The sequence below is a fragment of the Ogataea angusta genome, assembly GCF_019207475.1.
Source record: "Ogataea angusta isolate 61-244 chromosome Unknown 61-244_NODE_4_length_877678_cov_91.023368, whole genome shotgun sequence".
NCBI classification, from domain to species: Eukaryota; Fungi; Ascomycota; class Pichiomycetes; order Pichiales; family Pichiaceae; genus Ogataea; species Ogataea angusta.
This window is the reverse complement of record NW_025065218.1, coordinates 457,861-484,713: the sequence shown is the minus strand read 5'-3', so window position 1 is coordinate 484,713 and position 26,853 is coordinate 457,861. Positions and strand designations below refer to the sequence as shown.

Genomic DNA, 26,853 nt, shown 5'->3' with positions numbered 1-26,853 from the left:
AAAAATGAATATATAAATAGTTCTATCTAGACTCTCTAAGGGCCTTAGCAATAGCCTCAAAACATTGATCTAGTTCCTGTTTCCGCTCCCCCACAGCACTGACTCCCATCTGTCCCACTCTAAAATACTTATCTTTGTAGTCTTTATAGATTCCGGTAGCCAAGGTGAAGCCGTTGTCTCTAACTTTGCTGAGGAAGGTAGGTCCGTCGACACCGTCTGGATAGTAGGCAGTTGTGAGCCCGTGCGCGGCCACGTCGCGCGAAACGGTCACCAGCTTCACGCCCAGACTTTCCAAGTTGTTCTTGAACTTGGTGGAGGCCTCGGCATGGGCTTTGATTCTTTCTTCCAGCGATGGAGCTAGAACTTCCTTCAGAGCAACGTTGTACGCATGGACCAGCTGGACGGCCGGGGTAGCGAAATAGGCCGGGCTTCCATTCTCAAAGGCGCGCATGACTGGCAGCCACCGTGGAATGGACGCATAATACGAAGCCGGCTTGTGCTTCAAAGCCTTGTCCAAGGCACGTTTGGATGCATACGAGATGGACAGGCCAGAAGGACAGCCCAACGCCTTCTGCGAGCCGGTGAGAACAAAGTCGATCCCCCATGCGTCGAATTCCAGTTCCTCGCATGCTGTGGCGCAAACGGCATCCACCACAATTAGGGTATTCGGTGACACCTTCTTGACCAGGGCAGCAATCTCCTTGACATTCGACAAAACCCCTGAAGACGTGTCTGTTTGGGTGACGGTGATCACGCCGTAAGACTTGGCTTTCAACTTAGCCTCTATAGCCGGCAATTTAACCGCATCGCCAAACACCTCCGCACCGACAATGTCGACGTTATCTGTGTAAACCTGCAGAGCCTCGGCAAAATGCTCTGAGAAGAAGCCCGTGGACACCACAAGCACGGCCTCCGAGCGTGAGACCAGATTGGCGCCAACGAGCTCCCAGCCGAGCGTACCAGATCCAGACAGAACAAAAGGCTGGGTCTCTGGGTCGGTGGACTTGAACACCTTTCTGGTGTTCTTGAGCGCCTCCTGGAACACCTGCGTGAACTCGGGGGAGCTGTGTGACTGCGACGGAGTAGACATGGCGTTCAAGACGGCATCGCTGAACTCGACAGGGCCAGGGATGAAAGTAAGCTTACGGGACATGATAAAAGGTGGAGAGAATTTTTACCCCGGGTTTGATTTAAATAAACTATCGGTGCGGTCGATCGTCGAGTCGACAAGATGCCACGCAAAAAAACCTAGCCAAACAATTTTAGCGTGAAGGCCACGGACCGCGACCAGAGTGCGATATAGAACTTGGAGACAGAGATGATCACGGACACGGAGCTGAACACTATTGCCATCACGTTTGGTATCATCTCAATGGTGCTGATTCTATGGTACTCGCTGATTGAAAATAACGTGAAAGACACGGGAAAAGAAGAATAAACTACCCTTTGTTCGCATTAATGGTCCATTACAACTATAAACTTGTCGCCGTGATGGTTTCATAGCTGTTCACCAAAAAATCCGCTCAACAGCTCTTTGCTCTTCTCATAGTTATCTAGCGCATTTTTAAATGCGGCCTGAATACAATCAATCCAATCGTTCACTGTGCTGGCCTTAGCCGCTGGCTCGTAATCGTCAAAATTGATCTTGTTGCCGTAGTTCTGAATTCTCTCGCACTCCTGTTGCACTATATGTAATCCCAAAGCTGCGGCTGAACCTTTTAAATAGTGGCCCAGCGACGCAAGACGTTTGAGGTCGTCCTCGGAAGGGTCCTGTTTTTGAATAAGGGCCTCAATTTCCTTGAAGATGCCCGACGCCTGATCCACAAACGTCTGGACCAACGAAAGGGCAAAACCTTCTTCGTCTTCGTCCATGAGCAACAGTTCCTGGAAAATCGTCCAGTTGATCAGCTCGGAATTTTCGAGCGTTTCTTGAGTAACGGACATTATGCACTACCTGCCAATATGTTTACGAGCTGAAATGTCGATCCTATGTTAGCCACGGTGTCTAGTAAGTATGACGGTGATATTGCTCTAAAACCAAAAAAATGAAGCGTCCGGCGCGTCGATCGGCGGGCGGCCCCTGTCATAACATTTTTCTGTTTAAGTCGCTATATAAAGTCTATTGCAACAGTTCGTACAAATCGCCCAGCTTATCGGCAAAGTACGTGGGCTGCTCATCCTTGCTGAGCTCTTTCAAAGTCTCAACGGTCTCAATTCCCGTCAGCACAAGCAATGTTGCGAGTCCTCCCTCTCTACCAAATCTCATGTCGGTGTTCAGTCTATCGCCGACCATCACTGTTCTGCTCTTGTCCAGTTTGTGCGCCTTGTCAATGGCATCCATCATACCCTTGCTTGGCTTACCGCAGCTGGTAATTGGCTGTCTTCCGCTGGCACACACCACTGACTCAACGCACGAACCTGCTCCCGGGAGTTTCATGCCTTTTGACGGATAAGTCGAGTCGATGTTTGTGGCAATGAACGGAACCTTTGGATCTTTGAGGTATTGCATGGTGACAGCAAGCTTGTAGTAATTGAGCTTGGTATCGAGCCCAACAACCACCGCTCCGACCTCTGGATCGATCTTGTAAATCATTGACTCTGGATCGTTCATGTCTAGAAGACCGTCGTATCTAGGATCAACACCTCCCAGAGACTCGTAGCCAAACAATTTTAGCTCATCAACAATACCAGATCCCCCCAAAACCCAGACCTTCTTGTCTTTGGGCAGCTGCAAGATACTGTCCACATAGACTGCCGTGGCGTAGGAGCTGCCAAAAATCTCCTCAGTGGTGGCAACAATGCCGAACTTTTTGAACTTCTTCACGTAGTCAGCTCTGGACTTAGACGAGTTGTTGGTCACAAAGATCACCTTCTTACCCTTGGAACGAAGGAGGTCCAATGTCTCGGGAATTTTTGGCAGCAAATGATCGCCGAGCCACAGCACGCCATCACAGTCAAATAGGAACGTGTCGTACTTGGCCAGAAGGTCTTCGACCTGTGATTTGTATTCGATCTTTGTAGACATGCCGGATGATAGAAGAGCGAAAGATTTGAGATATCTTTGGGCCGATCGACGCATGGCGTCGCCACGATAATTATTTCTCGCTTATTTAAAATTTCCCCTCAATGGCTACTCAAGATCTGCCTCCAGTTGGGGGCTACGAGAAGATCCAATGGAAAAGAAACCTGCCTTCGAGAGGATTTAGACCTCTTGTCTGGTTTGGATTGCTGGTTGCCACCACGTCGTATGGCTTCTATAGGGTCATCCAGGGCAACAGGGAGAACGTGGAGCTGAAAAGAGAAAAAATATGGTCTCGTATCCATCTGCTGCCTCTTTTGCAAGCCGAGCAGGACAGAGATATAGTCCGCAGAACCATCGCATACTACAACAGAGAAGCAGAGATCATGAAGGACGTTCCTTGGTGGGAGGTGAAGTCCACCTACTCCAACAAGAAGGACTTCCATCCTCCACATACAGTGCTTGTGGGCAAACAGCTTGACAAAGACTCGTCGATTTTCAATCAAACCACCAAGGACAGAAAGTAGCTGGCTCGTCCCTATTTATTTATATATTTATTTGGAATATTTATTTACTTTACTTGTTATGCCCTCCTTAATACCAATACTTATACTGTTGTGCTCCAGGACTTTGGAAGCCTTTTACGGCATAATATCCGATTGTGATGAAGTATACAACTATTGGGAACCCTTGAATCTGATTACAAGGCTGTTTGGCAAGCAAACATGGGAATACTCGCCCGAGTATGCCATCCGGTCGTACGCTTATCTGCTGCCTTTCACGGTGTTTAACAAGCCGCTGAGGATTCTCGCAGCATTGGTACCAAGTGTACAGATTCCACCTTACCTACAATTTTATCTTGTGAGGCTCGCAATTGCTCTTTCAACAGCATCTGCAGAAATACATCTGGCAAACACTTTGGCATACATCTCGACTGATGTGGCGAACTGGTTTCTGATCTTGCAGGCAGTTAACCCTGGCATGTCCCACGCATCCATAAGTCTTCTTCCTAGCTCATTCAGCATGCTTTTGACGCTTGTAGCCACTGCATCTATTGTCAACTATCTGAAATATGACAGGTTCATTTTGAAAATTCAAAACAGCATTAACGAGAAGCTGCGGTCTTTGGTCAAAGCAAAAACCCCAGATTACGATGAAAGTCTTAAACTACTCAATCATATGTACACGGAATCCATTATTGCAAGAAAGAGACATTTCACTATGGCCATTCTTTCTGCTGTGGTTGGCGGTCTTCTAGGATGGCCATTTTCCCTGGCACTGATCATTCCTTTCGGCCTCTACGTTGCATTCACACTGATATCCAGAAAATCTTGCTCCCAGCTGCTCACTTTTGGTGCGCTAGGGTTTGCAGCAATCTTATTCATCTCTATCACCATTTTGCAAATTGATACTTTGTTTTATAGAGAAACAAGTTTTGTGCCATTGAACATCGTGCTGTACAATGTGCTATATTCGGATGAGAAGACAGGACCCAACATATTTGGAACCGAGCCGTTGACTTACTACATCTACAACCTCCTGCTCAACTTCAATTTCGTGTTGCCTTTGGCCGTATTGGGAATTCTGTCTCCAGTCGCATTTGAGAAATTCAACTTGAAGCAGATAAAAACAGTTCAGGCCCCAATTCTTCTGTGGTGTGCCATTTTCTTTTCTCAACCTCACAAAGAAGAACGCTTCCTATACCCAATCTATCCTTTGATCACGCTGTCTGCTTCCTTCTCCATTTCTCAAATTAGCCAAATCTTTGGCAAGACATACTTCTTCGCTAGAGCCTACACATTTCTATGCAAACTGGTCGTGTTCTTGACCATTTGCTCTGTCTCAATTCTGCGAATTGTGTCCTTGGTGTCGAATTATAGCTCACCGCTAACGGTTTTCCGAAGCCTGCCTGCATCAAACTCCAATGTCACTACAAATGTGTGCGTTGGCAGAGAATGGTACCATTATCCTTCATCATTCTTCTTGCATCCCAACCAGCGGTTGAGATTTGTTGAAAGCGGTTTTAGGGGTATGCTTCCAGGAGACTTTATAGAGCCAGCATCCGATTCTTGGTCTGCTCTTTTCAATTCCACATCAGCAAAACCTCAGGGATTCAACAATGAAAATCGGTACAGTCCAGATTCAGTTATTCCATTCAGCCAATGCGATTACTACGTTGACCTGGATATGCCTGTCAACCCCGAAATGGGTGAGGTTCAAGTGTTCGACAAGGCAAAGACGGTAGGGGACTGGGAGCTTCTCGTATGTGAAAAGTTCATCGACACGGAAAACAGTCATGGTGTCGACAAAATCCTTTATGTCCCGGCTAAGGAGATCTCTCTTTTGACTGAATGGTTGGAGTCCTTGTACACGAGTGCTCAGGATAATCCTCTCGTGCAAAATTCTTTGTCATGGGTGCAAAAGAGATATAATCTCATCAACAGATTACTTGAGGCCAAATACGAAACCCTGAAGACGCACCCATACGCACAGAAAATTGCCAATCACCAACAGATTATCCTCCTACAGACGCTAGGAGGGCAACTAAAGGATTCAGTTATCGATAAAGTCTCACAATTACAAATACCGCAGCCTGCGATCGAGTTTTTCACAAACGGACAGCTAAAATATCATCATCTGTGTCTGGCAAAGCACAAATAATTCATCGATTAGCCAAAAGTCTTCAGCTTAATGTGTGAGAACTCTTCTAGTACAGTTTCTGTTTCAATCTCTGGAGCGGTTGCTAGCTTGACCAGCCTCTCAAGTTTCTGTTTTTGATCTTCAGAACACGAATCAACAAATGTCTTGAAGTGAGCTGGTGAGTGTTGAATGAGGTCAAGAAGCTTGTGGTGGAGATAACTCTCGTACTTCTGTGAAGTGAACTCATCAAACCAGAGAATGATTGGAACGCAAATCTTTAGGCACCCCTCAACTTTGTCCGACGAGACGGATCTAGTCAACACGATTAATATCTCGAGAACCAGTCTTGGCTCTTTCAGCTTAGACTGGTATACCTGATCCACTAACTGAGGAATCAATTTTTCCAGGATGAGACCCGTCTTCTCGTTATTTCTTATCAGCGTTTTGATCGTTTGTGTAGAGATCGTATTCAAGCTAGTCTCTTCGGAAAGCAAGCCACTAATGATAAAGTCTGAAACCTTGCCTGCTTCTTCTTCCGTTAAGTGCAACTCGTCAGTTGTAGTGATCACGATGAAAACAGTGAGAATCGAGTTTTTGTTGGAAACGTGCAAATGTTTTTTGATTGAATGGAAGAAACGAGATGTGCTGGAGTTTTTAGAGTCGATATGTGCGATACTGGAAATGATCTTTTTGAGCGTTGGCAGAAGTATTGCAATGATATCTGAATTATTCAGCTCGTAAATCAGGGTGAAGGCGTAGAGAAAACAAGTGTGCAAGTCCAGCTGGATCACTTCAGGAAGGTATGCAATCATATTCAGCGACAGGTCAAACGCTTTCTTCAAAAGAATCAAATCTTGACTCTCAATTTCTTTGAGCGGAGTCTTTCCCAACTCCCGATCTCTGATAAATGGAAGGATTTGAGTAATTGCCAGCATATTAATTCTGAGCAGCTCAAACAGTTTGTCCACATCACTATGAAGCTCTTCCGGACTCTTGGAGCTCGAAGAGGTCATGAAATAAGACTCGAACACCCCAGAGGCCAACTCCAGTATCTTCATTTTGAACGAGGGTTTAGAGATCAGAACGAGCCTGTCTAGCAGATCAATGAACTCGACAAAAATAGAGTCATCAAAAACCAGTTGCAGCCCCGATTTGAGTTTCAAGATTCCTGCCAAAGCATCCAAAACGCGGATATCATATGCTGTTATAGTCTGTTTTGTTTTGGATGAGACCTTGATCAAATGCTCAATGCATTGGCCAAAAAGAACCAAAAAAAAGTTCGATCCGTCATCGCGCAAGAGCTCGTTCAGATGCGTGGGGTTTTCGATTGCAATCACACCAATGACCTCAACAAAATCTACCCAACACTGCTCATATGTATGGATGTCCACATCGTCGGCATTGGTGACCAAGAACTGACTACCGTACTTCATCATCGCAAAATCGCGCAGGGAATACAACCAGAGAGGGGTCAAAATGTTGATGTACTTGTCCACCATCTGGCTTGTCTCTGAGTTGTCCGCAGCATTCACCTTGATTCTCGACCAGGCTTGTAAAATGTACACCAGCAGCTTGTTCTGAGATTTGGTGGTAAGAACAGAGACTTCACCAATCTTCAAGTTCACAGGTGCACCGTGGGACATCTCGTTGCCAGAGCCCTTTGCGTGTGCGAACTCTTCTAGGGATGTGGTCAAAACGTTGACGATACGATGCATACGACTCACTTGGCCAATATTACTGCTCAGCAGCTTCGAGGCCAAAACGACGGCAGTACATGCGAGTCCAATGTTGGAATCTCTGCTGAATGCTGGAACAATTGCCGTCGTGATTTGAGCTGACTGCTGTCCAAGCAGAGAGACCTCTGGGTACACGGGGTCGCTCATGTTGCCATATATGTCAATAATATCCCCTATCAATTCTAAGGAGGAAACTCGAAGCTGATTCAGACTCGAAGTTGAGCAAATGAAGGCGATCTCAACGAGCTCAGATATCTTGGTAGAAATATATTTCTGCAGTCTAGAGTCATCTCTTGCGCCTGAAACAACGACAGTGAGCAGCTGAAGAATGTACTTTTTGAATTTCCACTTCGTGGTCTCATTTTCTAGCACCATCGACTGAATCATCGTGGCATGCGCAAGAGGTTGCTTAGTCTCATTTCGTGAAGAATCTATAGTATCTTCACGCTTGACAGACGACTCATCTTCAGAATGAGCAAACGTCTCGCCTTCGTCCTCCATCTCCAAATCTGAATGCTCGGGTTTCAAGGTAGGAGCAGGAACGGGGGTGCTCGATTTTGACTTAGGCTTTGGTTTGGTAGAGATGGGCTTCTTGAATCTCATAGGATTAAAAAGTGCACCAGAATGGTTGATTCTCTTCCTGTATATGGAGAGCAACGGCTCGTAGAGTACTTGCTTTTTCAAATTGAATAGCTTCACGAGTTTCTCAAACCATTGCATTTTCTCTGCAACCGAAGAAAACTCCAAAAGGTTACCAAATACCTCTTTGACTGTGGAGCTATCAGCATACTCCAACGCTATCCATAGTAATTGCTCCATCTCGGAATCAATGGTATTTCCTAACTTCAATAACTGGCTATAAGACTCTAGCGCGAGCTTCCAGTTGATATCACTCGTTGTGACAGGGTATATCTCCCTCGACTCCTCACTGTCGATGTAATGCCCGTCGGAGACGCCCACTTTGATATTGTTGATGATCGTGAATTTCACAAATCTGATATATGCTTCCATCGAAATCAGCGATTTGTCAAAAATCAGCAGTTCCTCCAAAGCCTTGAGTAACTCTCTTGATATTGCCTCGAACTCCTTCTTTTCAAGGTTGACCAGCCCAAAAAGTATATTCTTTAGTTTCTGCTTCTGTGAAATGTCCCAAAGACCGATGGCAGGGCCTGTGCTGTTGATCACAACACGAACTAGTCTGGCCAATAGCACAACAGAGTTTTGCCCTGTATGGTAATTAAAGTTCGAGGACACAGTGACAGGTGAGCTAAATCCAAAGTCATCAGAGTTCAGTACTTTTTCCATCGCCACAAATACATCTGTCAGCAAAGGCCCAATAAGCTCACTCTGCCGCTGACACGAAATAACGGTTGTGAGTGAGTCCAATGCGGATGCATGAACCAGGGGGTGAGGATCCAATATCAAGGTCAACAATACGCTGAAAATATTTGAGATGTTCATCAGATTAGAGTATTCCGAGATCTTGGACAGCGTGAGCGAGTCGAACGAGCGTGAGTTGGGTTCTGCATTTTGCACAATCGATTTGATGAAAATAGCAATCTGGTCTAACAATAGACTCTCCTTTGATGCCGTCAACGAGCAAATAAGGCCTATCGCATCCGAGTTTAATTCTGCGAGTCCGACAATCTCAAAATAATCAGCGTGAATTCTTTTCAACAAGTCGATTAGCAACATGCTTACCGAGTTAGAAAGCTCCACCTTCGAATAGGAACCTGACTGCTCGAGAGCCTCATTATGATTGTGCATATAACTGGCAACGCTATGAATAGAGACGCAGATATTTTGTACAGTGCTGATGGACGCATGTCCCGAGTTGGGAAACAAAATGTCTTGAATGTTCTCCAAGATCGAAACTTGCACCTTGCTAGAGAGAAAGCCGAACGACAGTGCCAGTATTTCCACAGAGATATCCACAAGCATCGTGTCGACGTCAGGAGGGGACAAGCAGAAGTCAGTGTATCCAAAATTTGAAGAGCCCTGATATAGATACATCAGGTAGTCGTTCACGAATGACGATTGGCTGATACCAATAGTGTCAAACACTGTCAGCGGCGCTAAATGACTCCTGACTCTGTTCGATTCAACTGTGTAGAGACTTTGGAATGGTAGCTCGTCGAGTGTTTTAATCTCATTTGATGGTTTCTGTTTCCGCAGGGTGGTCGACTTGATTCGCAGCTCATCAACCTTGAAAGTATTGAGTTTTTTGGTCTTGATACCCGACCTGCACACGTTATCCACAACATCTAGCAGAAGATTGGAGTTCGAGTCGGATTTGGGCAGAAACGGATGCAGCTTAATGTGATTCTGATAGACACGAAGTTTATGAAGCTTAATGGTTCTCTCAAGCATTGGCGGCACAGACAAGTTTGAAATCTGCATTTTGAGGTTTGAAATAAACACAAAGCTTTTATTGATGATCTGGCTGAGTGACAGGGCAATCTCGGGTGTCAGCAAGCTTGATCTAGAAGAACTTTCAATGGAAGTTTTAGTTGACGACAAATAGTTAATATAGCTCAAGAGACACACCAAAGACTGGTTTTTTATTTCCACCAGCTTCATTATCTCGTTCAAATTGGTAATCCTAGTGAATCCGTCAACAGTTGACGTCTGAACAAAGTCGGAAGGCATGGAATGGGTGAGAAGGTTTTTCCAAATTGTGATGAATTGCGAACTCTCCAAGAGGAAAAAATTACTCCCCGAGCTGCCATCGTTCTCAGTAGCGTAATTGAAAAGGCCCATAAGGATGATCCAACTGACAAGCTGCTTCTCGTAGTTGACGTTTGAGACATAGTTTCCCGAACCTGATCCAAAGAGATTACCCATGATGACGGTTGAGTTGAATTTTTTCAGGAAGCTGGTTGAGATAGAAAATACTTGAAGAACAAAATCGGCATTGATATGCTCCTTCGGACAAGTAGAAAGAATAGAAGCGATCAGGAACGCAAGCCCATGGTTCTCGTTGAACAAGAAGTTCATGTCACCTTTATTTTCGTCAAAGGACGCCAAGAGAATGGATAGTGCTTCGTTCAAAATATCGAAAGACAGTTCAGGCTTGATGGAGATAAGCCTCGTGATAGAGTCCACCGCAACGACTCTGATCTTGAAGTTCTTATGTTTGCAAAGCTCAAACAATGTACTGCAAAGCTGTGATGCGAACGAGTCGTGAGAGTCTGAGATACCATCTTGCTGAGAAAGAACGTACTCGTCAAGCTGATCAATAAGCAACTGAGATAGTTTGAGCAGCGACAGTACATAATACTGATTATCGACTTCGTGATCTGGGGCAGGAACCGCTTCTATCAGAGAAGGAAACCTCACCGCCTTGATTTCTGGTGTACCTCCGTACACAATTTTGGAAAGAATGATGAGTCTATTAATGTCCGAGTCCACCTCTCTCAGGAAAAAGGAGTAAAGACAATCAATTTGGTTAAGGATCTCTATTGGATTATCGAGTGTATCTGTAACTCTGAAAAACTTGTCGTCTTTCGAGAATTTCAGCTGACTAGTGGCCACGCCTTTGCCGAAAATGTGGTAATAGATAATATTCAAAGTGTCGAGGAATTTGAGGCTCATGTAATTAGTACCATTTTTGTAGCCAATGCGAACGCTATTCGTGGTGTAATACAGATTCATTTTCGACATGAACTGAATTATGGCTTCAATTAGGCCAATGCGGATCTCTTCAGTCTGAGATTCTTTTGTGTAATTGGCAACCAAATAACTTAAAGTATACTCAAAACACTTTTCCTCCTCACCAAGATTCACACCGAAAACAATGACATTAAAGACGAGAAGGTCAGCTATGTTTTTGGATATTGAGATTCGAAGCTTGTGTTTTTGAGTGGAGAGGGCAGTTATTAGTTCACTTAAATAGGACGTAATCGACGCGAGGTAACTGGTGACGGAAGGTGTGTTTTTCTTGCCTATGATCGAGATTACATATCTGTCCGATTTCAGTAGGTGGACCAGAATGTTGTATGCATATGATACACTGAGCAATGGGTAAATGTATATGTTAGATGAGTTCTTCTGTGTGAGATATTTCGTAAGCTTCAAGAGTCTTCCCAAGAGTTTATCGTCCAAAGTATTGGAGCTGTTGTCGTTACTCAAAATTATATCTATGGCCAGCACCATATCTGTGAAATAGTTCGCTTTGAAGATTCCCGAGTCGATTGCCGTATTGTAATTGTCATGACATTTAGTGAGATATTTGTAGAGAGTGGTTAGCATCAGACTTTTGTATGAATTAAGGAATCCGCCGAATTGCGCAAATGCCAACTGTAGAAAAGCCAATGCCATATGTTTCAGCGAGGAGTACCATGTTGACTTGATGGAGAGCTTTTTCACGTCTGCTAATAGATTAACCATTTTATTAGTGACATCAATAAGTTTGATGTTGAATTTGTCGTGTGCATTCTTCAACATCTGTGATAACACCAATGTGTAAGTCTTCGCCATAAGCGTGTTTATCCGTGTAGACAAATGATGAATTTCGGGGACGTCATTGAATGTGGTCGTAAAATGGTCGATGAACAGATCCAGCTGTTCGATCGCAAACGTCAAACTCGGGTTGTCAAGGTCCTCGGACTCCAAATGTGTATGGAGATTGGTTAAAAACGTTGCAATACCAGCCTGGACGGCGTGGCCAGACTCTTTGTCATTGTTCTGCAACAAAATTGGTTGCAATTGGGTGAAAGCAAACTTGTCCATAATCTGATCGTCAACTTTACGTGGAACAAAGAAAAGTCAAAACCTAAAAAATATTTTATTTTTGTGCATCTAGACATGGTTCTCTCGACCGCTGAAAAATCGTACATCTACGATTCTCTGGCTGGAGAAAACTCAACCAGAACAGACTCGAGGAAAAATAACGAGTTTCGGCCCTTGAAAGCTGTGTGCTCGTTTGTGCCAAACTGTAATGGCTCCTCTAGAGTGTACAACCCGGACGGAATAGAGTGCATCACCAGTGTCAAAGCAAAAGTGATTAGAACAAAAGAACTATCTGATCTAATAAACGTGGACGTTGATGTGGAGGGTCAACGTGACAACTCGACTTTATGTCTGAGTTTATCAGCAATGATACAGCGTGCGCTGGTGAACAATTTTGACTTTGAGGTGCTTCGACTGACAGATAAATATTACTTCCAATTGTATGTGGACATCCTTGTTCTTTCTGTTCCAGGAGACTTTAAGAACTCGTCTTACACGCTATACTCGCTTCTCTCTCTCATATCTATGGGTACTTACCTGGCCTTGAAATCTGCCAAACTGCCGTTACTCACATCGACCACCAACGATCGCGAGATCGAGGAAGAGCCTTCTTTCGCAGACGACTGGGAGCTTGCCACAGATCTGATACCTGCAGAATCGAAATTTCAGCCAATGCTGATATTTGTGGTTGGGTTGGTTGGATCGAACGTTTTAGTTGATCCTTCTTTGGACGAGGAAGAAGTACTAGAAAGCGGTCTATGCATAGGGTACTGCCAAGGGAATATTGTTGCTCCAATTCAATCAGTGGCACTGTCCACAGCGGATGGGAAGGCATTTAATTGCAAACTCCTCACCAAAGCGCTCGAAACGGTGAAGCAAATTGGCCAGCCTGTGGTAGAGGCCCTTGAAAGCATTCTCAACACTGAGGTGGATGAGTACGGAAGTTTCTTCTAACTTTCGGAATTCAAGGATTTGTCGCTACGAGAAAGCGCCTCGTTCGCATCATTCAGCACCTCTGCCTCCTGCTTGACCCGTTTCATCCAACGTTCGATCAGAGACTCGTTCTCTTGCTTCAGTTTAGCCATCCTGTCATTCAGCAAGTTATTTTCAATGTTCAACGACAATATATCATCATTTAATGACTCTAGATTTTGGAACTTGATTTTGCTCTCTTCCTGTAACCGCAGATGGCGCTCCTGTAGTTTCTTGTATCCATCTGTCAATATATTGAAATTATTTTTGATGGTATTCAACTCCTTGACAAGCTCTTTGTTTTTCGTCATTTCGTGCTTCAGACTGTCTTCTGTCAAGCCTAGTTTCTGTTTCAGTTGGTCAACTTCTCCCAGAAGGTCTAACACCGTTTTTTTGCCATCATCACGCTGTACCGTATCTAATTGTCGTTCCAGAGACGCAATCCTGGTACTTAGAAATTGAACTAGATGTAAGTAAATAAATCTCTATACTTACACGACAAGAACACGTCCTTCTGAGTCTCCATTGACTTATCTCGCTCTGCCAGTTTTGCCAGTAAATCATTTTTCCAGGACATGAGACACAAAGTTAAAATATATAGAATCAATTAGTACACAATTTATCTTGTCCCACAAATTATGGGAAAGCCTGAATCCCCCCAGAAATCATTAGTGGAGAGGTCACAATCGACGAATTCGATATCATCGTTGCTGAAAAGTCGTTTTAAAAAGAATCCACAAGATGATAACAAGCAACAAAAGAGCCCACATACAGATATCGTAGAGACACCAGAACAAGATGGTGACATTGCTCGGACCACTGAGGAACAAGACCTGACGCTCGAGCAGTACCGCAGTCAAATAAAAGAACAGTCAACAACATCCGAAGAAGATCTTGGTCATGAGCAGGACGGGTTTCTCAACAGATGGGGATTGTGGGGCCAAGAGCAACAGTCGTCTTGGTCTAGCTGGATAGGGCCTTTTAAACATCATGCCGAGACACAGCCACAAAATAATGCTGCTAGTAATGTAACAGGAAGAGAAGCCCGCGGATGGTGGGGGTGGCCGTGGTCAGCAGCCGCGAATGAGAATTCAAAAGATCAAGTATCAGTGCGAACGAGTGAGAATGAACGAGTGAAAGCAGCAATTGATCAATTGTCTGTACTGGGCCCGCAAATACAGCGAACAACATCATGGGCGTACGAAAGTCATTATGGAGAAAAGGGCGGCGAGCTAAGCATCTTTGGTACATCGACTTCAAATTCGCCTGTCCATTGTGAATCGCTACCAAAAACACTGTATGAAAATCAAGAAGCTTCAATCGACAGGCTCGAGGAGTCATTCTGCGATGTGGTACCGAGTCTAACATACAATTACCGGGACTTAACAAGAAGGACAAAATTGCGACTTTTCCTATCGAAAATATGCCCGATTCCATTGGTGCCTCCAGAAACGCACCTTTATCACGATCCGACGTTCAATGAACCATTGTTGGACAAAAATGAGACGAAGAAGGCTCTTGTGATATCTATTCATGGGTTCCTTCCCTTCAAAATGACCAAATCGCTTATCGGCCAGCCTACAGGATCTGCTGATATAATGACGGAAAAGACGACGGAATGCTTGCGTGAGTGGGCAAGAAATCACGGAATCAATATTGAGATCGAAACCATATCGATGGATGGCTCGGGAAGAATTCTTGAAAGAGTCAACAATTGTCTTTTTTTGCTGCTAGACAACTGGCTAGACTCGATTTTGAACTGTGATTATCTATTTGTGTCTTCGCACTCACAAACAGTGCCCGTGGCAATCCACATAATATCACGATTGATAACTGCAGGGTACCTTGACAATGTCGAAAAGGCAGGACTAATAAACATTTCAGGGGTGTGTCTTGGTCCTTACAAAGGGCTCGACTCGAAGCTTTCCGTCAGAGCCTACACTCCTTTCGAAAACAATATTCTAATGGAGCTCTTTGACTTCCAAGACGACGAAACTGCCCAAAGCAAGGAGCTCGTTCGACATATTGAGATTATTTTGCGCAAAAACGTCAAGCTGACTTTTGTTGGCTCGATTGATGACCAATTTGTCCCGCTTTATTCGTCTATGTGCGCTCATCTCAATCATCCGAACATATACAGATGTGTCTATTTGAAGGACGATACTCCTGCATTTTTGAGACAGCTTGTGACTCTGGTGATGGTTGTGCGAAATTTGAACTACGACGATCACGAATTGTTAGTTGAAATCAACAGCTATCTACAGGGCTCTTTGGGAGCAGGAAGTCATGGCGATATAATAACTAACAAAAATGTTTACCGGGTGGGTATCGCCAATACACTAGAAACGTCAAACCCGGTTGTTCAGCATCGCTTAAATGTGAAACCGATCAATGTGAAAAAGTTCTGTTTCAACCAGTATCATCTGCCCTGGTGCCTGCGAGGATTTTTGCAAGAGGCATTGAAATTACGCAATTTTCCCACCAGAGAGCTGCTGCAAAATTTGTTTGACGCCTACAGACAATGGGATCCCCAGTCAAAACAGCACAAGGACCTCAAGTATACAATCGAAGTTTTAGGCAAGTCACCCATTGGGGAACTGTGTATGGATTAATATATGCTTTCTGTAGGATTGAAAGCACACCCTAACACCGATGCCTGATACAGTAATTTGCGAGGAAAAAAAATAGAAGAATCGAATTTATGTATTGAATTAATTAGACAACAAGTCTTTGGGTACGCTAAGAATATCGATACTGGTTATTTATTGCACGGAAATCACTGGAGTTTCTACATCAGATCATAAGGCGTGATTTTCATTGTTAGTCATGGCTTTCCCCAGCATATCAGGCACGAGTTCAGGCAGATCGTCCATCAGTCTTGAAAACCCTCGCTCGACTCAAGTCAGACGTAAGCCAAGTGTGGGAAACGTGTTTTCTAGCATTATGAACACAGTCCGCACCTCTGTGATTAACAGCACGAACACCAACTCACAGCCGACCGGCGAAGAATCGCCAAACCCGACACGGGCAGCCTCTGCTGGTCAATCTTCTATTTCCCTGCCTTCATTGTCTGCTGATGACAGCTCTGGTCCCAGCTCCGTACGCTATGAGCATGATCAGACACAGTACAATCAACACAATAGGTTCGATCGCCACCTCTACAACCTGAACTTAGCGAATAGTCCTACAGTGGCTAATTTGAGTGCATACGTTGAGAATCCGCAATCGCGGTCAGTTGTGGAGGCGCCTGTTCCAGCAACGAGGCTACGCGAGACGAACAGTACACCACCAGAGAGTCCTTCAACCGACGCACCGGCAGATTTGAGCGCAATAACATCCGAGGCCGTTGAGGGGGATAGTGATATCAATATGGAAGATTTGGTGGATTCCATGAGCGAGGGTATCACAACACCTCTCGAAGCCTCTGGAGCAGGGACCGAAGCACCGAAGTGCGACGAGAATGGATACTATGCAATCCGTCTCACGCCATTCATCGACCACTCCTCGTCGACGCCGTTTATGTATTTCGGGCCTCTGATTCGCAAAATCAAGCCCGGAATGTCAATTATGGTGGGAAGATACACAGAAAAATGCAAAAGTGCCGCTACGGCTCCACAAGGGTCCTCAGCAGCCGTGGTGTTCAAGAGCAAAGTCGTGTCGCGGCAGCATGCCGAGATATCTGTGGATCACAACGGTACTTGGTACTTGAAGGACGTGTGCTCTTCTTCAGGCACGTTTCTGAATCATGTCAGACTCTCTCCAGCGAACACGGAAAGCAGGAAGTACGTCCTTAAGGACTCCGACATTTTGCAGCTGGGAATGGATTACCGTGGAGGGTCGGAAGATATATATCGATGCGTCAAAGTGACGGTGGAGCTGAATTCCTCATGGTGCAGGAAAACGCAGAAATTTAACGAGCAAGCGCACGAACGTCTAAAGAACCTTACGCTCATGACATCAGAAGAGGAAATCTCGCCATGTGCCATCTGCTTGAGTGCCATAAAGCCGTGCCAAGCGGTTTTCGTCTCCAGCTGTTCGCATTCGTGGCACTACAAATGCATCAGGCCAATAGTGGTCAAGACATACCCGCAATTTTTATGCCCAAATTGTAAAGCGGTCTGCGATATGGAAGCTGATTTTGACGAGGACGAATAAACGTGGAAACAAAAGCCAAATTGTTGCGGGCACGAACACGCATCACAGGAAAATGCACAACAGGTTGTACTGCCGACAAAACAGTGCAGATACGGAAGTGTTTGAGTGTATTGTAATTGTCTGGCAGTGAAAAATTCTGTCCCAATAAGGAACGCGAAATATCCGAAATAATAGGGAGGTGACCGCACGCCGCATAATTTCAGCACCTTTATCTAAAAAATCTATCGCATTGTCTTTTTTCTTGGTATTTTTAGCACCTCCTTCCTCCTATAAAAAGCCCTTCATCTCCTCCTAAAAGTACTGCTTTTACTGCGAACGGTTTATACTCTCTCCCCCGTTCATAAATAAAACAGCTGATAATTTTTATTAATGGCTAACAAAGTTTTTACGGTCCAGATCTTCTTCATTGTTTTGAGAGAGACCTTGGAGGCCGTCGTCGTTGTTGCGGTTCTTCTTGCTTTCTTGAAACAGAGTTTGGGCAATAAGAGCCCTGCTGTGTACAAGCGGCTCCGGAAGCAAGTTTGGCTGGGTGCTCTTTTTGGTATTCTTATCTGTTTGATCTTGGGAGGTGCATTTATTGGTGCTTACTACTCTCTCAAGAACGATATCTGGAACAAATCCGAAGACTTGTGGGAAGGTATTTTCTCCCTTATTGCTACCATCTTGATTTCTCTCATGGGTATTGCCATGTTGAGAGTCAACAAGATGCAGGCCAAGTGGAGAGTCAAGATCGCCAGAGCCCTAGTGACACCACCTGCCACCAGAGCTGAACGGTTCAAGTTTGGCTACCTTGTCAAGAAATACTCCATGTTCCTTCTCCCATTCATCACGTGTTTGAGAGAAGGCTTGGAAGCCGTTGTTTTTGTCGGTGGTGTCGGTATCGGTACCCCAGCATCTTCCTTCCCATTGCCAGTTTTTTGTGGTCTGATTGCTGGTATCGGCATCGGGGTCTGCCTTTTCTACGGAGGTGCCACGGTTTCACTGCAGTTATTCTTGTGCATCTCAACTGCTATCCTTTATCTGATCTCTGCTGGTCTCTTTTCCAGAGCAGTTTGGGACTTCGAGACTTACATCTTTAACAAACAGACTGGTGGTGATGCCTCCGAAAACGGTTCCGGACCAGGTACCTACAACATCAAAAAGTCTGTGTGGCACGTCAACTGCTGCAACCCAGAGAAAGATAACGGTTGGGATGTCTTCAATGCTTTGCTGGGATGGCAGAACTCTGCCACCTACGGTTCCGTTTTGTCGTACAACATCTACTGGATTGCCGTCATGGTGACTCTGGTTTTGATGTATTACGAGGAAAGACACGGTCACCTTCCATTAACCAAGAACCTGACCCTCAGAAAGCTGAACCCAATGTGGCACATCAAAAAGAAGGGCAAGAACGAATTATCTGCCGAGGAAGAGGCCCGTCTTTTCAAGGAGGCCAACAAGAAGCTTGCTGAGCAAGCTCAAAATCTTGACGGTTTGAGTGAATCAGGAGCTGCCAAGGTCGAGAGAGTCGCTGACGATGAAACAACTTCTTTCAAATGATAGCCGATTGAAAACAACACTGACTATGTGAGATCATCCAACACACACACACACACACTCGTGATGATTGATCAGAATCAGTCGCGTTGAAAATGCTGTTCAATTCTTATAATATTACACTCACACACAGGGGAACTAGAATGGGGGAGAGAGTCCGTTCAATGGCCCTTGATGGAAATACACACACACACACACACACCCACTGTATCTTTAAATTGTTTGGTTAAATTTGTCCTTGAATGGTTCGAGATTTGACGTTACGGTATCTGATTTGATAATTAATATAATAGTCGTTTTTATGCTTTTGTAATCACGCGTATGCAAAATCGTTTCGATTTGAGCTTCTCAATCCTTTAAACTTCTTCGTAGGACTTGGAGTGGGATCAAGAGCAACAGAGCATTTGCGCTTGTTCTCCGCAGGCTTTCTCAGAAATATCTGCCCCTGAAGACTGTTTTCATTACCCACATGGCAGCAGATCATGTCCCAAACAAGTCTCATTTCAGAAACCTTCCAGTTTTCTGGAAGCCGCGAAAGCAACGGTTTGATCTTTTCAGAGACAGCATCAAATAAATACGAGTCGCAGCTAAGGGCTTGTAGGTTCTTGAGCAAAACCAACTTCAGCAGTTCTAGCTCCACCTCGTAATTTGGGGCGTCTTTATCAAACCAAAAATCAAATCCTTCAATGAAATCTTCTATTGCCACAGCTCCCAGCGTAGCATACAACGTTTTCACACCGCAGCTATAAGTTCGATTCTCGGACGCCAATCTCGTGGCACCAAAGATGCAGTTTATGAGCAGTGCAAAGCGGTCAAGATCCAATGAATTGTCGGTTTCATAAGTGATAAGGTCTTTCACAAATTTGAACATTAGTTGTTTGAACTGAGGATTAGGCGTAGTCTGAATAAGATAGCAAATAGATGGAGTATGTGCAACAATAGCCGGACGAATGGACTCGCCCACATCTTCCAGAGACATGAGCTTTCTAAGATTATCGATATCCTCAAACTTATTGCATTCCTGGTCGGTGAGATGGTAATCTAAGGTAAGGACATCGAGATTGGGCTTCAGTTCTAAATAATCGACCTCTTCTTGATCTGCCCCTTCTTCTTGATCATCAAACTCACCGTAACATACACTAAGGTACTGGTCAATGTCAACAGGCTCTTTCAGTAGATACTTGGTGGTAAGGGCCACAGTGTTTTCTTCAATGCTTTCCCTATCGAAGATGTAGGCATGAAGATTATCTGATTCTACCTTCTCGACAATAACTCTTAAATCATCCGACACTGTGGCGCTGGTGAGAATATCAGGCGAATCAAATAGGTGGTCGGTAGTTGAAGATAAAGTCTCTGGCTCCAATCTGACCAAATCGCCAGTAACCTCGTCCATACAGTATTGAAGTTGATACGAGTCGTCCTCGTAGTATTGATCTATTATGGCGTCGTTGTAATATCTGTCCTGTTCTTCGCAGTAACCAAACTTTATTGCCTCTGTGACACTTATTCTTACATTTAGAAGCATGTTGACCATTGCTTGTCGAAGTGTTTGTGGACGCAGATGTTGGGGATCTTGACGGGAATTATCCTTGTGATGTTGTTTCAGGTTGTAGTGTAAGATGACAGCCAACATTCCCACAATACTGGTGACTAAAGCAAATTTGAAGTAGTATATATGAGCCTGAAGCTGATGTAGTCTCTGGTCGCAGATATGTTCATAATATTCGTTCGAAAAATGGCCGCCCTCTGAAAGGTAGCATTTTGTTGTTTGCAAGTCCACTGGCTCTGTTAAAGATGGGTTATCTGATGTTAGTCAATGACACGGCCTACTTACTGTAACGCGCTGGTGTTAACCATGTCAGCCATTGGTCTACTATGGAAGACATTAATTATGATGGGAAAAAAGGGGATAAAAAAAATATACGCGGGACTACCTTAGCTATATTGAAGGAAATTAATATTTCGATCTTGGATCAATAAATAGATGGTAGAATAATAAATAAGAATGAGCATCATACATGCATGTTAGAGGTCGTTGCTGTATGGCACAGGACCTGAAGAGTATCTTGGAGGGGCATTTCTGTCGTACATGATACCTCCTGGTCTTTGAGGGGGGATGATTGGGTCTGGGTGCTTGAATTTGTTGAGCATCAACTCAGTTTTGTCAATAATAGCCTGTAACGTTAGAATTGACACTCTAGAGTGACTTACCTTTAGCTCTTGTGGGTCCGAGATGTTGCGGTTCTGCTCGAAGCGGAGCCTGATCTCTGCTGCCTTTGCACGGTAGAAATCACGTCTGTTGATCCAGTCAGCAGCGGTTCTTAAGGACCGTCTATACAATGAGGCAACGGTCTTTATATTTTCAGGCGAAAACGGCACAGGAGTCTTGGACATGAAGAATAAAGATTTGGGGAGAAATATTAAGGATTGAAAATGGTCCAACTACCCCACATCTGGTCAGACGTCGATCGGCCGGGACGATTTTTAAATTCTGTAAATACAGCATGTAGCAACAAAAAACTAAAAATTCAGTTGTACCCGTTTCATTCTATACCATGACCCAAGAAAAAAACTCGGATTCCACAGCAACAGGAGAATCTCCAAAAGTCAAGAATGGATCGCCGGGACCATCTTCGGATCAGCAAGGAGCGCCAATTGGTAGCTTGCAGCACTTAAAACCGGACTTTGTGCTGAAGGTTCTGTACCTGGCTGATCCGAAGACTCTGGAGCCTCAAACCGAGTCCGATACCAATCTTCAAAGGCTGATCAAGACACTGGATCTCAATGGATTCCAGATAAGCATTAGGCCCCACTCCGATTCCAACCATCTGCTTGTTTTCATAAAGCTAAAGGACGATCTATTTGAGAAGCTAGCAAAGAAAACCAAAGACATTGAAGGCTTCTACGGAGTTGTGGCATCTTCAGACATTTCCACAGCAGATAGAATCAGACTGGTGTACACTAAGCTGACAGGAGGGAAAACCGAAGGTAACGCAGAAATCACTCCTGGAGCAGGCAACTGGAAGTTCGTCGAGACCTGTGTTCCTGTTGCCAACCACGAGGCTATACAGAAAGAAGCTCGGAGCTTAAAGAGCAACTTGCTGAAATTCTTCAGCGAGCCATTCTCCTCAAAGCAGTCCGATTTTCTGCTTCAAAACTTCGGCTCTCCAACTGCTTTCTATTTCCAGCTGAGCAACTTGTACATCTACTGGCTCGCGTTTCTATCCTTAATTGGAGTGGTTTGCAACCGTGTGTACGGCAGGTATTCCAAGGCATTTACTGTTCTCAACCTGCTGAGTGGTCTTGGGTTTTACCTGAGCTGGTACTTCAAGGAGAAACAGCTCTCTATAAAGTGGAACCTGACCAACGTGTCGAAGTTGGAGTTCAGGACATCTGGCTCAAAAATTCTGCCACACCAGGTGCTTCTGCGCAAGCTTATGTTCACTCCAATAGCTGTCGGCGCCGGCTTGACTTTGGTGTTTTACCAACTGGGCTGTTTTGTCATAGAAATTCTCTTGACAGAGATTTACCAAGGCCCGCTCAAAAGCTACCTCTCGTTGGTCCCTACCATCTTGATTTGCTCCATAGTCCCTGTATGCACTGCTGTCTACACAGTGGTGGTCAATGGTTACCTCTCGTTTGAGGACAATGCCAGCAGGAGCACCAAGAGGAAATCGTTTTTGATCAAGATGTTCGTGTTCAACTTTCTAGCCAGTTACATGGCTCTATTCATCACGTCATTTATTTACCTTCCATTCGGATACAAGCTCAACGAATATCTGCCTCACATTGGATCTTACGCTGAGAAGGTGTCCAGCTCTAAATCATACATTCCGAAGATCGCTCTGCTACAATCTGATTACGAAATCAACAAGCTGAGACTCAATACACAGTACACATATTTCATTCTGACTAACCAGATTGTGGGATTGCTGCTGGAGTTCGTGCTTCCTCAAGTGCTAACCAGGGTCTTTGCACTGCCAGCTGTGAAATCGCTCATGGGTGGTGCCAAGCTGCTACCGGTCAAGCTCACCGATCCTCCTGAGGAGAAGGAGTACCTCGACAGCATTCGCAAGATGATCGAGCTACCAGAGTTCTCAGCAGACGACGAGTTCAGACAGCTTGTGATCCAATTCGGATTTCTTATGCTTTTTGGACCAGTCTCGTCGCTCGGCCCAGTCATATCCTTGGTTATAGAGCTATTTCAGGACAAGGCAGATTACTTCAAGCTTCTCAACCTCACCAGGGCCCCTCTTCCAGAGCGCGCTGAAAACGCTTTCCCATGGACTGTCTTCATCAAGGTTCTACTGACCATTGGCACCCTCACCTCAACTTCTATATCTTTGATGTATAATGGAGGAGACATTGTTGCATCGACGTCTCGCACGTCAGTGAAAAACAGCTGGTACTTGATTCTCCCATTTATTGTCACTGGAGGAATTCTCGTGCACTTCGTTTCGCTCTTTGGCGAGATGATCATCAACGAGTATTATGTCGAAGCGTCGCCAGAAACTGCCAAAAAAGAAGAGGCACTGGCCATACTACTAGAAAGAGAGGAAGAAGAAAAACCTTCGACTTATATTAACAACGTCGACGAGCTGCTTAAGTTTGCCTCCGTTCTACCAAGGAGAGTCATAGTGGAGGATAAAAAGACTAAATAGTCCGGAAATTATACATGTGTACCCTCGTTAACTTTATGTTCGTCTAACATCGACCCGTGCTCTTTTCCACACGGTGTGCAGGTATAAATCGCCCGCTTTTTCGAGCTCATCAAGTTTCGGTGCTTTGACATTCACCTCGCAGTACGAGCCTGCTGAATTCTGGCGCATGAAAGTGCCAGGGTTGACCACTAGCACATTCTGCACAATCTTGCTGAACGCCTTGAGCTCTGAGGGAATCACCAGAATATCCGGCAAAGACGTATTGAACTCAGCTAGTCCCATATAGCTAACATGCAGGTCCGCGCCGCTGATGTGCAGAGACTGCTCGTCCTCCTTGAGACTCCGTTTCTGCTTCAATCCACCAGGAAACACCGGGTAGTACCGCCGCTGCTCGATCACGTGACTAGATATTCTGTCGAAGCGCGAATCTTTCAAGGGGTCGCCTGCGGCCACGTCCTTGAGGTCTTTGAAAATGTCGTTGTTGGAGCAGCCGATGAGGAATTCATTGAGCTGAAACGTGGCTGGGTTCGGGAAACATTTGACGTTTTTCGGCATGCCCAGGTGTTTTCTGTCAAACGAGTCCTGCGGATACGCGGCGTGCTTGGTGGTTGCATCTTTCGTGGAAGGCACCAAGATCACCAGGCATTCGAGTTTTCGCAGGATCGGAGCCACCACAGCACGAAATACGTCGTCTAGCGTCGCCGGTTGTTTTTCGAGTCCGTCGAAGTGCAGCGTTCCGTCTGCTACTTGTGCGTGATTCACGTCCACAAAGGGCCCAAACATCACCACTGTGTCGGGACGCACCTCGTTATTCATTTTCTCCACGAAGTCCGCCAGAAAGCTGTAATTCAGCTCTCTCTGCGGTGTGTACGGTCCCGCAGTAAAGACCACCTTCATATTCCCTGCTCCGTACTCATACGACTGCAACTCCTCGGCGGACGAGACAGGTGATTCGAGAAATGGTATTTGGTACATTTCGGTGACTTTGAAGAACTCTCCTGTGAGATTTTGGCCGCGGAAGCAAACGATCTGGCCAGGGAAGAACGAGTAGTTGTGCAGCGAGGACAGGTCCAGCTTGATTCTCTGGCCTATTCCGCCGAGTCGCGACGTTTCCAGGAACAGAGAATTGGCATTCAGGTCGGCGTCGGACGCTGTCGATGGCGAGTCTGGCACGATCCGCCCCACAGTGAGGATCTCGTTCTGCGACTGGATATTCGGGTTGCCAAACTCCTCGCTGTCGAATTTGTAGTGCTCGAGCACAACTTTGGCCATGCTGTCGATTTGCTCGTCCAAGTAGTCCGCCACTTCCAGCAGTTTCTGATTCATGGTGCGAAACTTGTATTTTTGAGGATTGAAGTTGGCCAACAGCTTGGGCCTGATCCCGCTACCAGGAAGAACGTTCAAGTGGCCGTTCAACGTCTCGATGATTTCACCCGAGACGGCAGATCTCGTAGGAGAGGACCTCAGTGGCGACGACCCTACGCCCGCAAAACTGGCATCGGTACTCCGTGGAGTATCTCTTCTGCGCTTTTTCGCGGACGGGGTCGAGGGTATTAGGTTGATGTTCGGCGTTCTCATCATGGGACGCTTGACTGCAGAGAGTGGCGTCTTCTGCTGGCTTTTCACAAGCTTTTTCTGGAGATGCTCCTGAAGCCTCCCCAGATTCTCAATATTCAACTGCAGCGGATCATCTGCTGCGCTCGCGTTCATCACGTAAGTCTCCCATTGGACAAACAGGTCCTCTGCGCTAAGACCAAATATGGCCATGAGCTCCTCGCATCTGGAGCCCACCTCGGAATCCTCAGGCTTCAAATTGAACTGAAGCAGCACGCTTTGGGACGCCATATCTCGGTAGCTTTTTATATCGCGTCGCGTCTCAGAAAAATAAGTTGAAAAATGTCACCGTTTTGCATTATGTAAGCACATTCAGTCTAGATACATAGTATACATTACTCTTCCTTCTTGTCGTCCTTTGGCTTTTTTTCCTCCTTCGTGTCGTTTCTGTCTTCCTTTTCGCCCTTCTCCTCTCTCTTTGGAGACTCTTCTCTCTTACGGTCCTTCTGGTCGTCTTTTCTGTATTTTTCCTTTCTGCCACGGCCGCCTCTTCTCTCGCCAAACTTCTGGGCCTTATATTCGTCGTAGCTGACCTTGCTGATCACATTAAGCTCCTTGTCGTTGTACTTTGGCTTCTCCTCCGCAGACACAAATTTTTGAGCGTCCTCCTCCTTCTTGAACTCGACGAAAACAGATCCAACAAACTTCTTGTCCCTTTTCTTCATTCTGACCTGGTTCACAGGGGCAAACTTTCCGAAAAACTCAATGAGCTCGTCCAAAGTGGCATCCTCCGGTAAGTGCTCGACAAAAACGCTCCTCTTGTTGATTGCAACCTGGACCTCGTTCTGGTTTGCTGGCAGTGGAGTCTTTCTTCTCACCATCTCGCCGTTCTCAGACACCTCCAAAAGGCTCTCGGACTGTCTTAGGGCCTCGACAATGGTCTCGATCGGTCTGTACTTCTTCATACGCTCGAACTGCGAAATGACGCTAATTGGGACCCAACCGTCGTTGGCTTGCTGAGTAGTGAAAAGGAACTTATCGTTCAGAAGGTTGGAGTCCGAGAAGTAGAACTCGACCTGCGAAAGAATCTTTGGTTTGAGGTCTTCGGTGGCCATTCTGTCCAGATGATTTGTCTTGATCTGTCTGTCGCTTCTAAAAATTTTTTTATTCATCACCTAGAATGGTGGTGTACGGGTGGATGTCAGAGGCATAGGTTATTCAAAAAGACTTCTGCTCGACACCACGTAGCACCCGAGTCTCGATGACAATTGCCTGCATATGCGATGGAGCTCGGCAAGATCGTCGAAATTCTCCATATCGCGGAGATTCCAATAGAAAATCGACGTGTTTGAGATAAGAATGCAATTTAGAGGTCGATCCTGGAATTGCGTCGGTATCACCTCCAGAATGGTGTTCAGCAGCTTATTCACGTCCCCAAGGTTCTCGAAATCGTCAAAAACAACTACCCGCTCCAGCAGGTCGCGTATTTCCGTATCTGAATGATTTTTTTGAAGCTTTTTCTTGATCTGATGAAGACCAGAGTTCACTATATTAGGAGAACCGAACTGGTACGCGCAGTCCAAAATAGTGACAATACCCAGTGCATCGCTCTTCTTCACAAGCTCGCAAACATAGTGTATCCACTCTGGAGTGTTTTGCACGTTCAGCTGAATATATCGTTCTCCCTCCAGCTCTGTGTTTATCTGTTTGATCTGGGGGTATTCCGCGAGATCCGGCAGGTCAAAACATGGTGGGGGTAATTGAGCGATCTATAATTAGCAATTCAAAAGCTAGGTCTTACCTTTGTAAACTCGACACTTTCCACGGACTCCAAGTCCATGCCAGTTTA

The 26,853-nt window shown here is 45.4% G+C and overlaps 15 protein-coding genes across 15 annotated transcripts; 7 read left to right on the top strand and 8 right to left on the bottom strand.

Moving 5' to 3' along the window:
* Window positions 1–22: 22 nt before the first annotated feature.
* On the bottom strand, window positions 23–1,153 carry KL928_002260 (uncharacterized protein; the record flags this gene model as incomplete). Its single annotated transcript, XM_043202717.1, has 1 exon — window positions 23–1,153. One exon carries the CDS (start codon window positions 1,151–1,153, stop codon window positions 23–25), a length of 1,131 nt encoding a protein of 376 aa, XP_043060465.1.
* A 344-nt stretch (window positions 1,154–1,497) lies between these two features.
* Window positions 1,498–1,944, bottom strand: KL928_002259 (uncharacterized protein; the record flags this gene model as incomplete). The annotated part of the gene is made up of 1 exon (XM_043202715.1): window positions 1,498–1,944. The coding sequence occupies one exon, from the start codon at window positions 1,942–1,944 to the stop codon at window positions 1,498–1,500; it is 447 nt and encodes a 148-aa protein (XP_043060464.1).
* Window positions 1,945–2,119: 175 nt separating this feature from the next.
* KL928_002258 (uncharacterized protein) lies at window positions 2,120–3,025 on the bottom strand (the record flags this gene model as incomplete). The annotated part of the gene is made up of 1 exon (XM_043202714.1): window positions 2,120–3,025. One exon carries the CDS (start codon window positions 3,023–3,025, stop codon window positions 2,120–2,122), a length of 906 nt encoding a protein of 301 aa, XP_043060463.1.
* Window positions 3,026–3,126: 101 nt separating this feature from the next.
* Window positions 3,127–3,546, top strand: KL928_002257 (uncharacterized protein; the record flags this gene model as incomplete). The annotated part of the gene is made up of 1 exon (XM_043202713.1): window positions 3,127–3,546. The coding sequence occupies one exon, from the start codon at window positions 3,127–3,129 to the stop codon at window positions 3,544–3,546; it is 420 nt and encodes a 139-aa protein (XP_043060462.1).
* A 58-nt stretch (window positions 3,547–3,604) lies between these two features.
* Window positions 3,605–5,680, top strand: KL928_002256 (uncharacterized protein; the record flags this gene model as incomplete). The annotated part of the gene is made up of 1 exon (XM_043202712.1): window positions 3,605–5,680. One exon carries the CDS (start codon window positions 3,605–3,607, stop codon window positions 5,678–5,680), a length of 2,076 nt encoding a protein of 691 aa, XP_043060461.1.
* Window positions 5,681–5,688: 8 nt separating this feature from the next.
* Window positions 5,689–12,126, bottom strand: KL928_002255 (uncharacterized protein; the record flags this gene model as incomplete). The annotated part of the gene is made up of 1 exon (XM_043202711.1): window positions 5,689–12,126. One exon carries the CDS (start codon window positions 12,124–12,126, stop codon window positions 5,689–5,691), a length of 6,438 nt encoding a protein of 2,145 aa, XP_043060460.1.
* A 75-nt stretch (window positions 12,127–12,201) lies between these two features.
* Window positions 12,202–13,080, top strand: KL928_002254 (uncharacterized protein; the record flags this gene model as incomplete). The annotated part of the gene is made up of 1 exon (XM_043202710.1): window positions 12,202–13,080. One exon carries the CDS (start codon window positions 12,202–12,204, stop codon window positions 13,078–13,080), a length of 879 nt encoding a protein of 292 aa, XP_043060459.1.
* A 656-nt stretch (window positions 13,081–13,736) lies between these two features.
* On the top strand, window positions 13,737–15,710 carry KL928_002253 (uncharacterized protein; the record flags this gene model as incomplete). The annotated part of the gene is made up of 1 exon (XM_043202709.1): window positions 13,737–15,710. The coding sequence occupies one exon, from the start codon at window positions 13,737–13,739 to the stop codon at window positions 15,708–15,710; it is 1,974 nt and encodes a 657-aa protein (XP_043060458.1).
* A 214-nt stretch (window positions 15,711–15,924) lies between these two features.
* On the top strand, window positions 15,925–17,253 carry KL928_002252 (uncharacterized protein; the record flags this gene model as incomplete). Its single annotated transcript, XM_043202708.1, has 1 exon — window positions 15,925–17,253. One exon carries the CDS (start codon window positions 15,925–15,927, stop codon window positions 17,251–17,253), a length of 1,329 nt encoding a protein of 442 aa, XP_043060457.1.
* Window positions 17,254–17,622: 369 nt separating this feature from the next.
* KL928_002251 (uncharacterized protein) lies at window positions 17,623–18,792 on the top strand (the record flags this gene model as incomplete). Its single annotated transcript, XM_043202707.1, has 1 exon — window positions 17,623–18,792. The coding sequence occupies one exon, from the start codon at window positions 17,623–17,625 to the stop codon at window positions 18,790–18,792; it is 1,170 nt and encodes a 389-aa protein (XP_043060456.1).
* A 310-nt stretch (window positions 18,793–19,102) lies between these two features.
* KL928_002250 (uncharacterized protein) lies at window positions 19,103–21,183 on the bottom strand (the record flags this gene model as incomplete). Its single annotated transcript, XM_043202706.1, has 2 exons — window positions 19,103–20,572; window positions 20,839–21,183. 2 exons carry the CDS (start codon window positions 21,181–21,183, stop codon window positions 19,103–19,105), a joined length of 1,815 nt encoding a protein of 604 aa, XP_043060455.1.
* A 161-nt stretch (window positions 21,184–21,344) lies between these two features.
* KL928_002249 (uncharacterized protein) lies at window positions 21,345–23,450 on the top strand (the record flags this gene model as incomplete). Its single annotated transcript, XM_043202704.1, has 1 exon — window positions 21,345–23,450. One exon carries the CDS (start codon window positions 21,345–21,347, stop codon window positions 23,448–23,450), a length of 2,106 nt encoding a protein of 701 aa, XP_043060454.1.
* Window positions 23,451–23,483: 33 nt separating this feature from the next.
* Window positions 23,484–25,295, bottom strand: KL928_002248 (uncharacterized protein; the record flags this gene model as incomplete). Its single annotated transcript, XM_043202703.1, has 1 exon — window positions 23,484–25,295. One exon carries the CDS (start codon window positions 25,293–25,295, stop codon window positions 23,484–23,486), a length of 1,812 nt encoding a protein of 603 aa, XP_043060453.1.
* A 104-nt stretch (window positions 25,296–25,399) lies between these two features.
* On the bottom strand, window positions 25,400–26,119 carry KL928_002247 (uncharacterized protein; the record flags this gene model as incomplete). Its single annotated transcript, XM_043202702.1, has 1 exon — window positions 25,400–26,119. One exon carries the CDS (start codon window positions 26,117–26,119, stop codon window positions 25,400–25,402), a length of 720 nt encoding a protein of 239 aa, XP_043060452.1.
* Window positions 26,120–26,218: 99 nt separating this feature from the next.
* On the bottom strand, window positions 26,219–26,844 carry KL928_002246 (uncharacterized protein; the record flags this gene model as incomplete). The annotated part of the gene is made up of 2 exons (XM_043202701.1): window positions 26,219–26,707; window positions 26,806–26,844. The coding sequence occupies 2 exons, from the start codon at window positions 26,842–26,844 to the stop codon at window positions 26,219–26,221; spliced, it is 528 nt and encodes a 175-aa protein (XP_043060451.1).
* Between the last annotated feature and the right edge of the window lie 9 nt (window positions 26,845–26,853).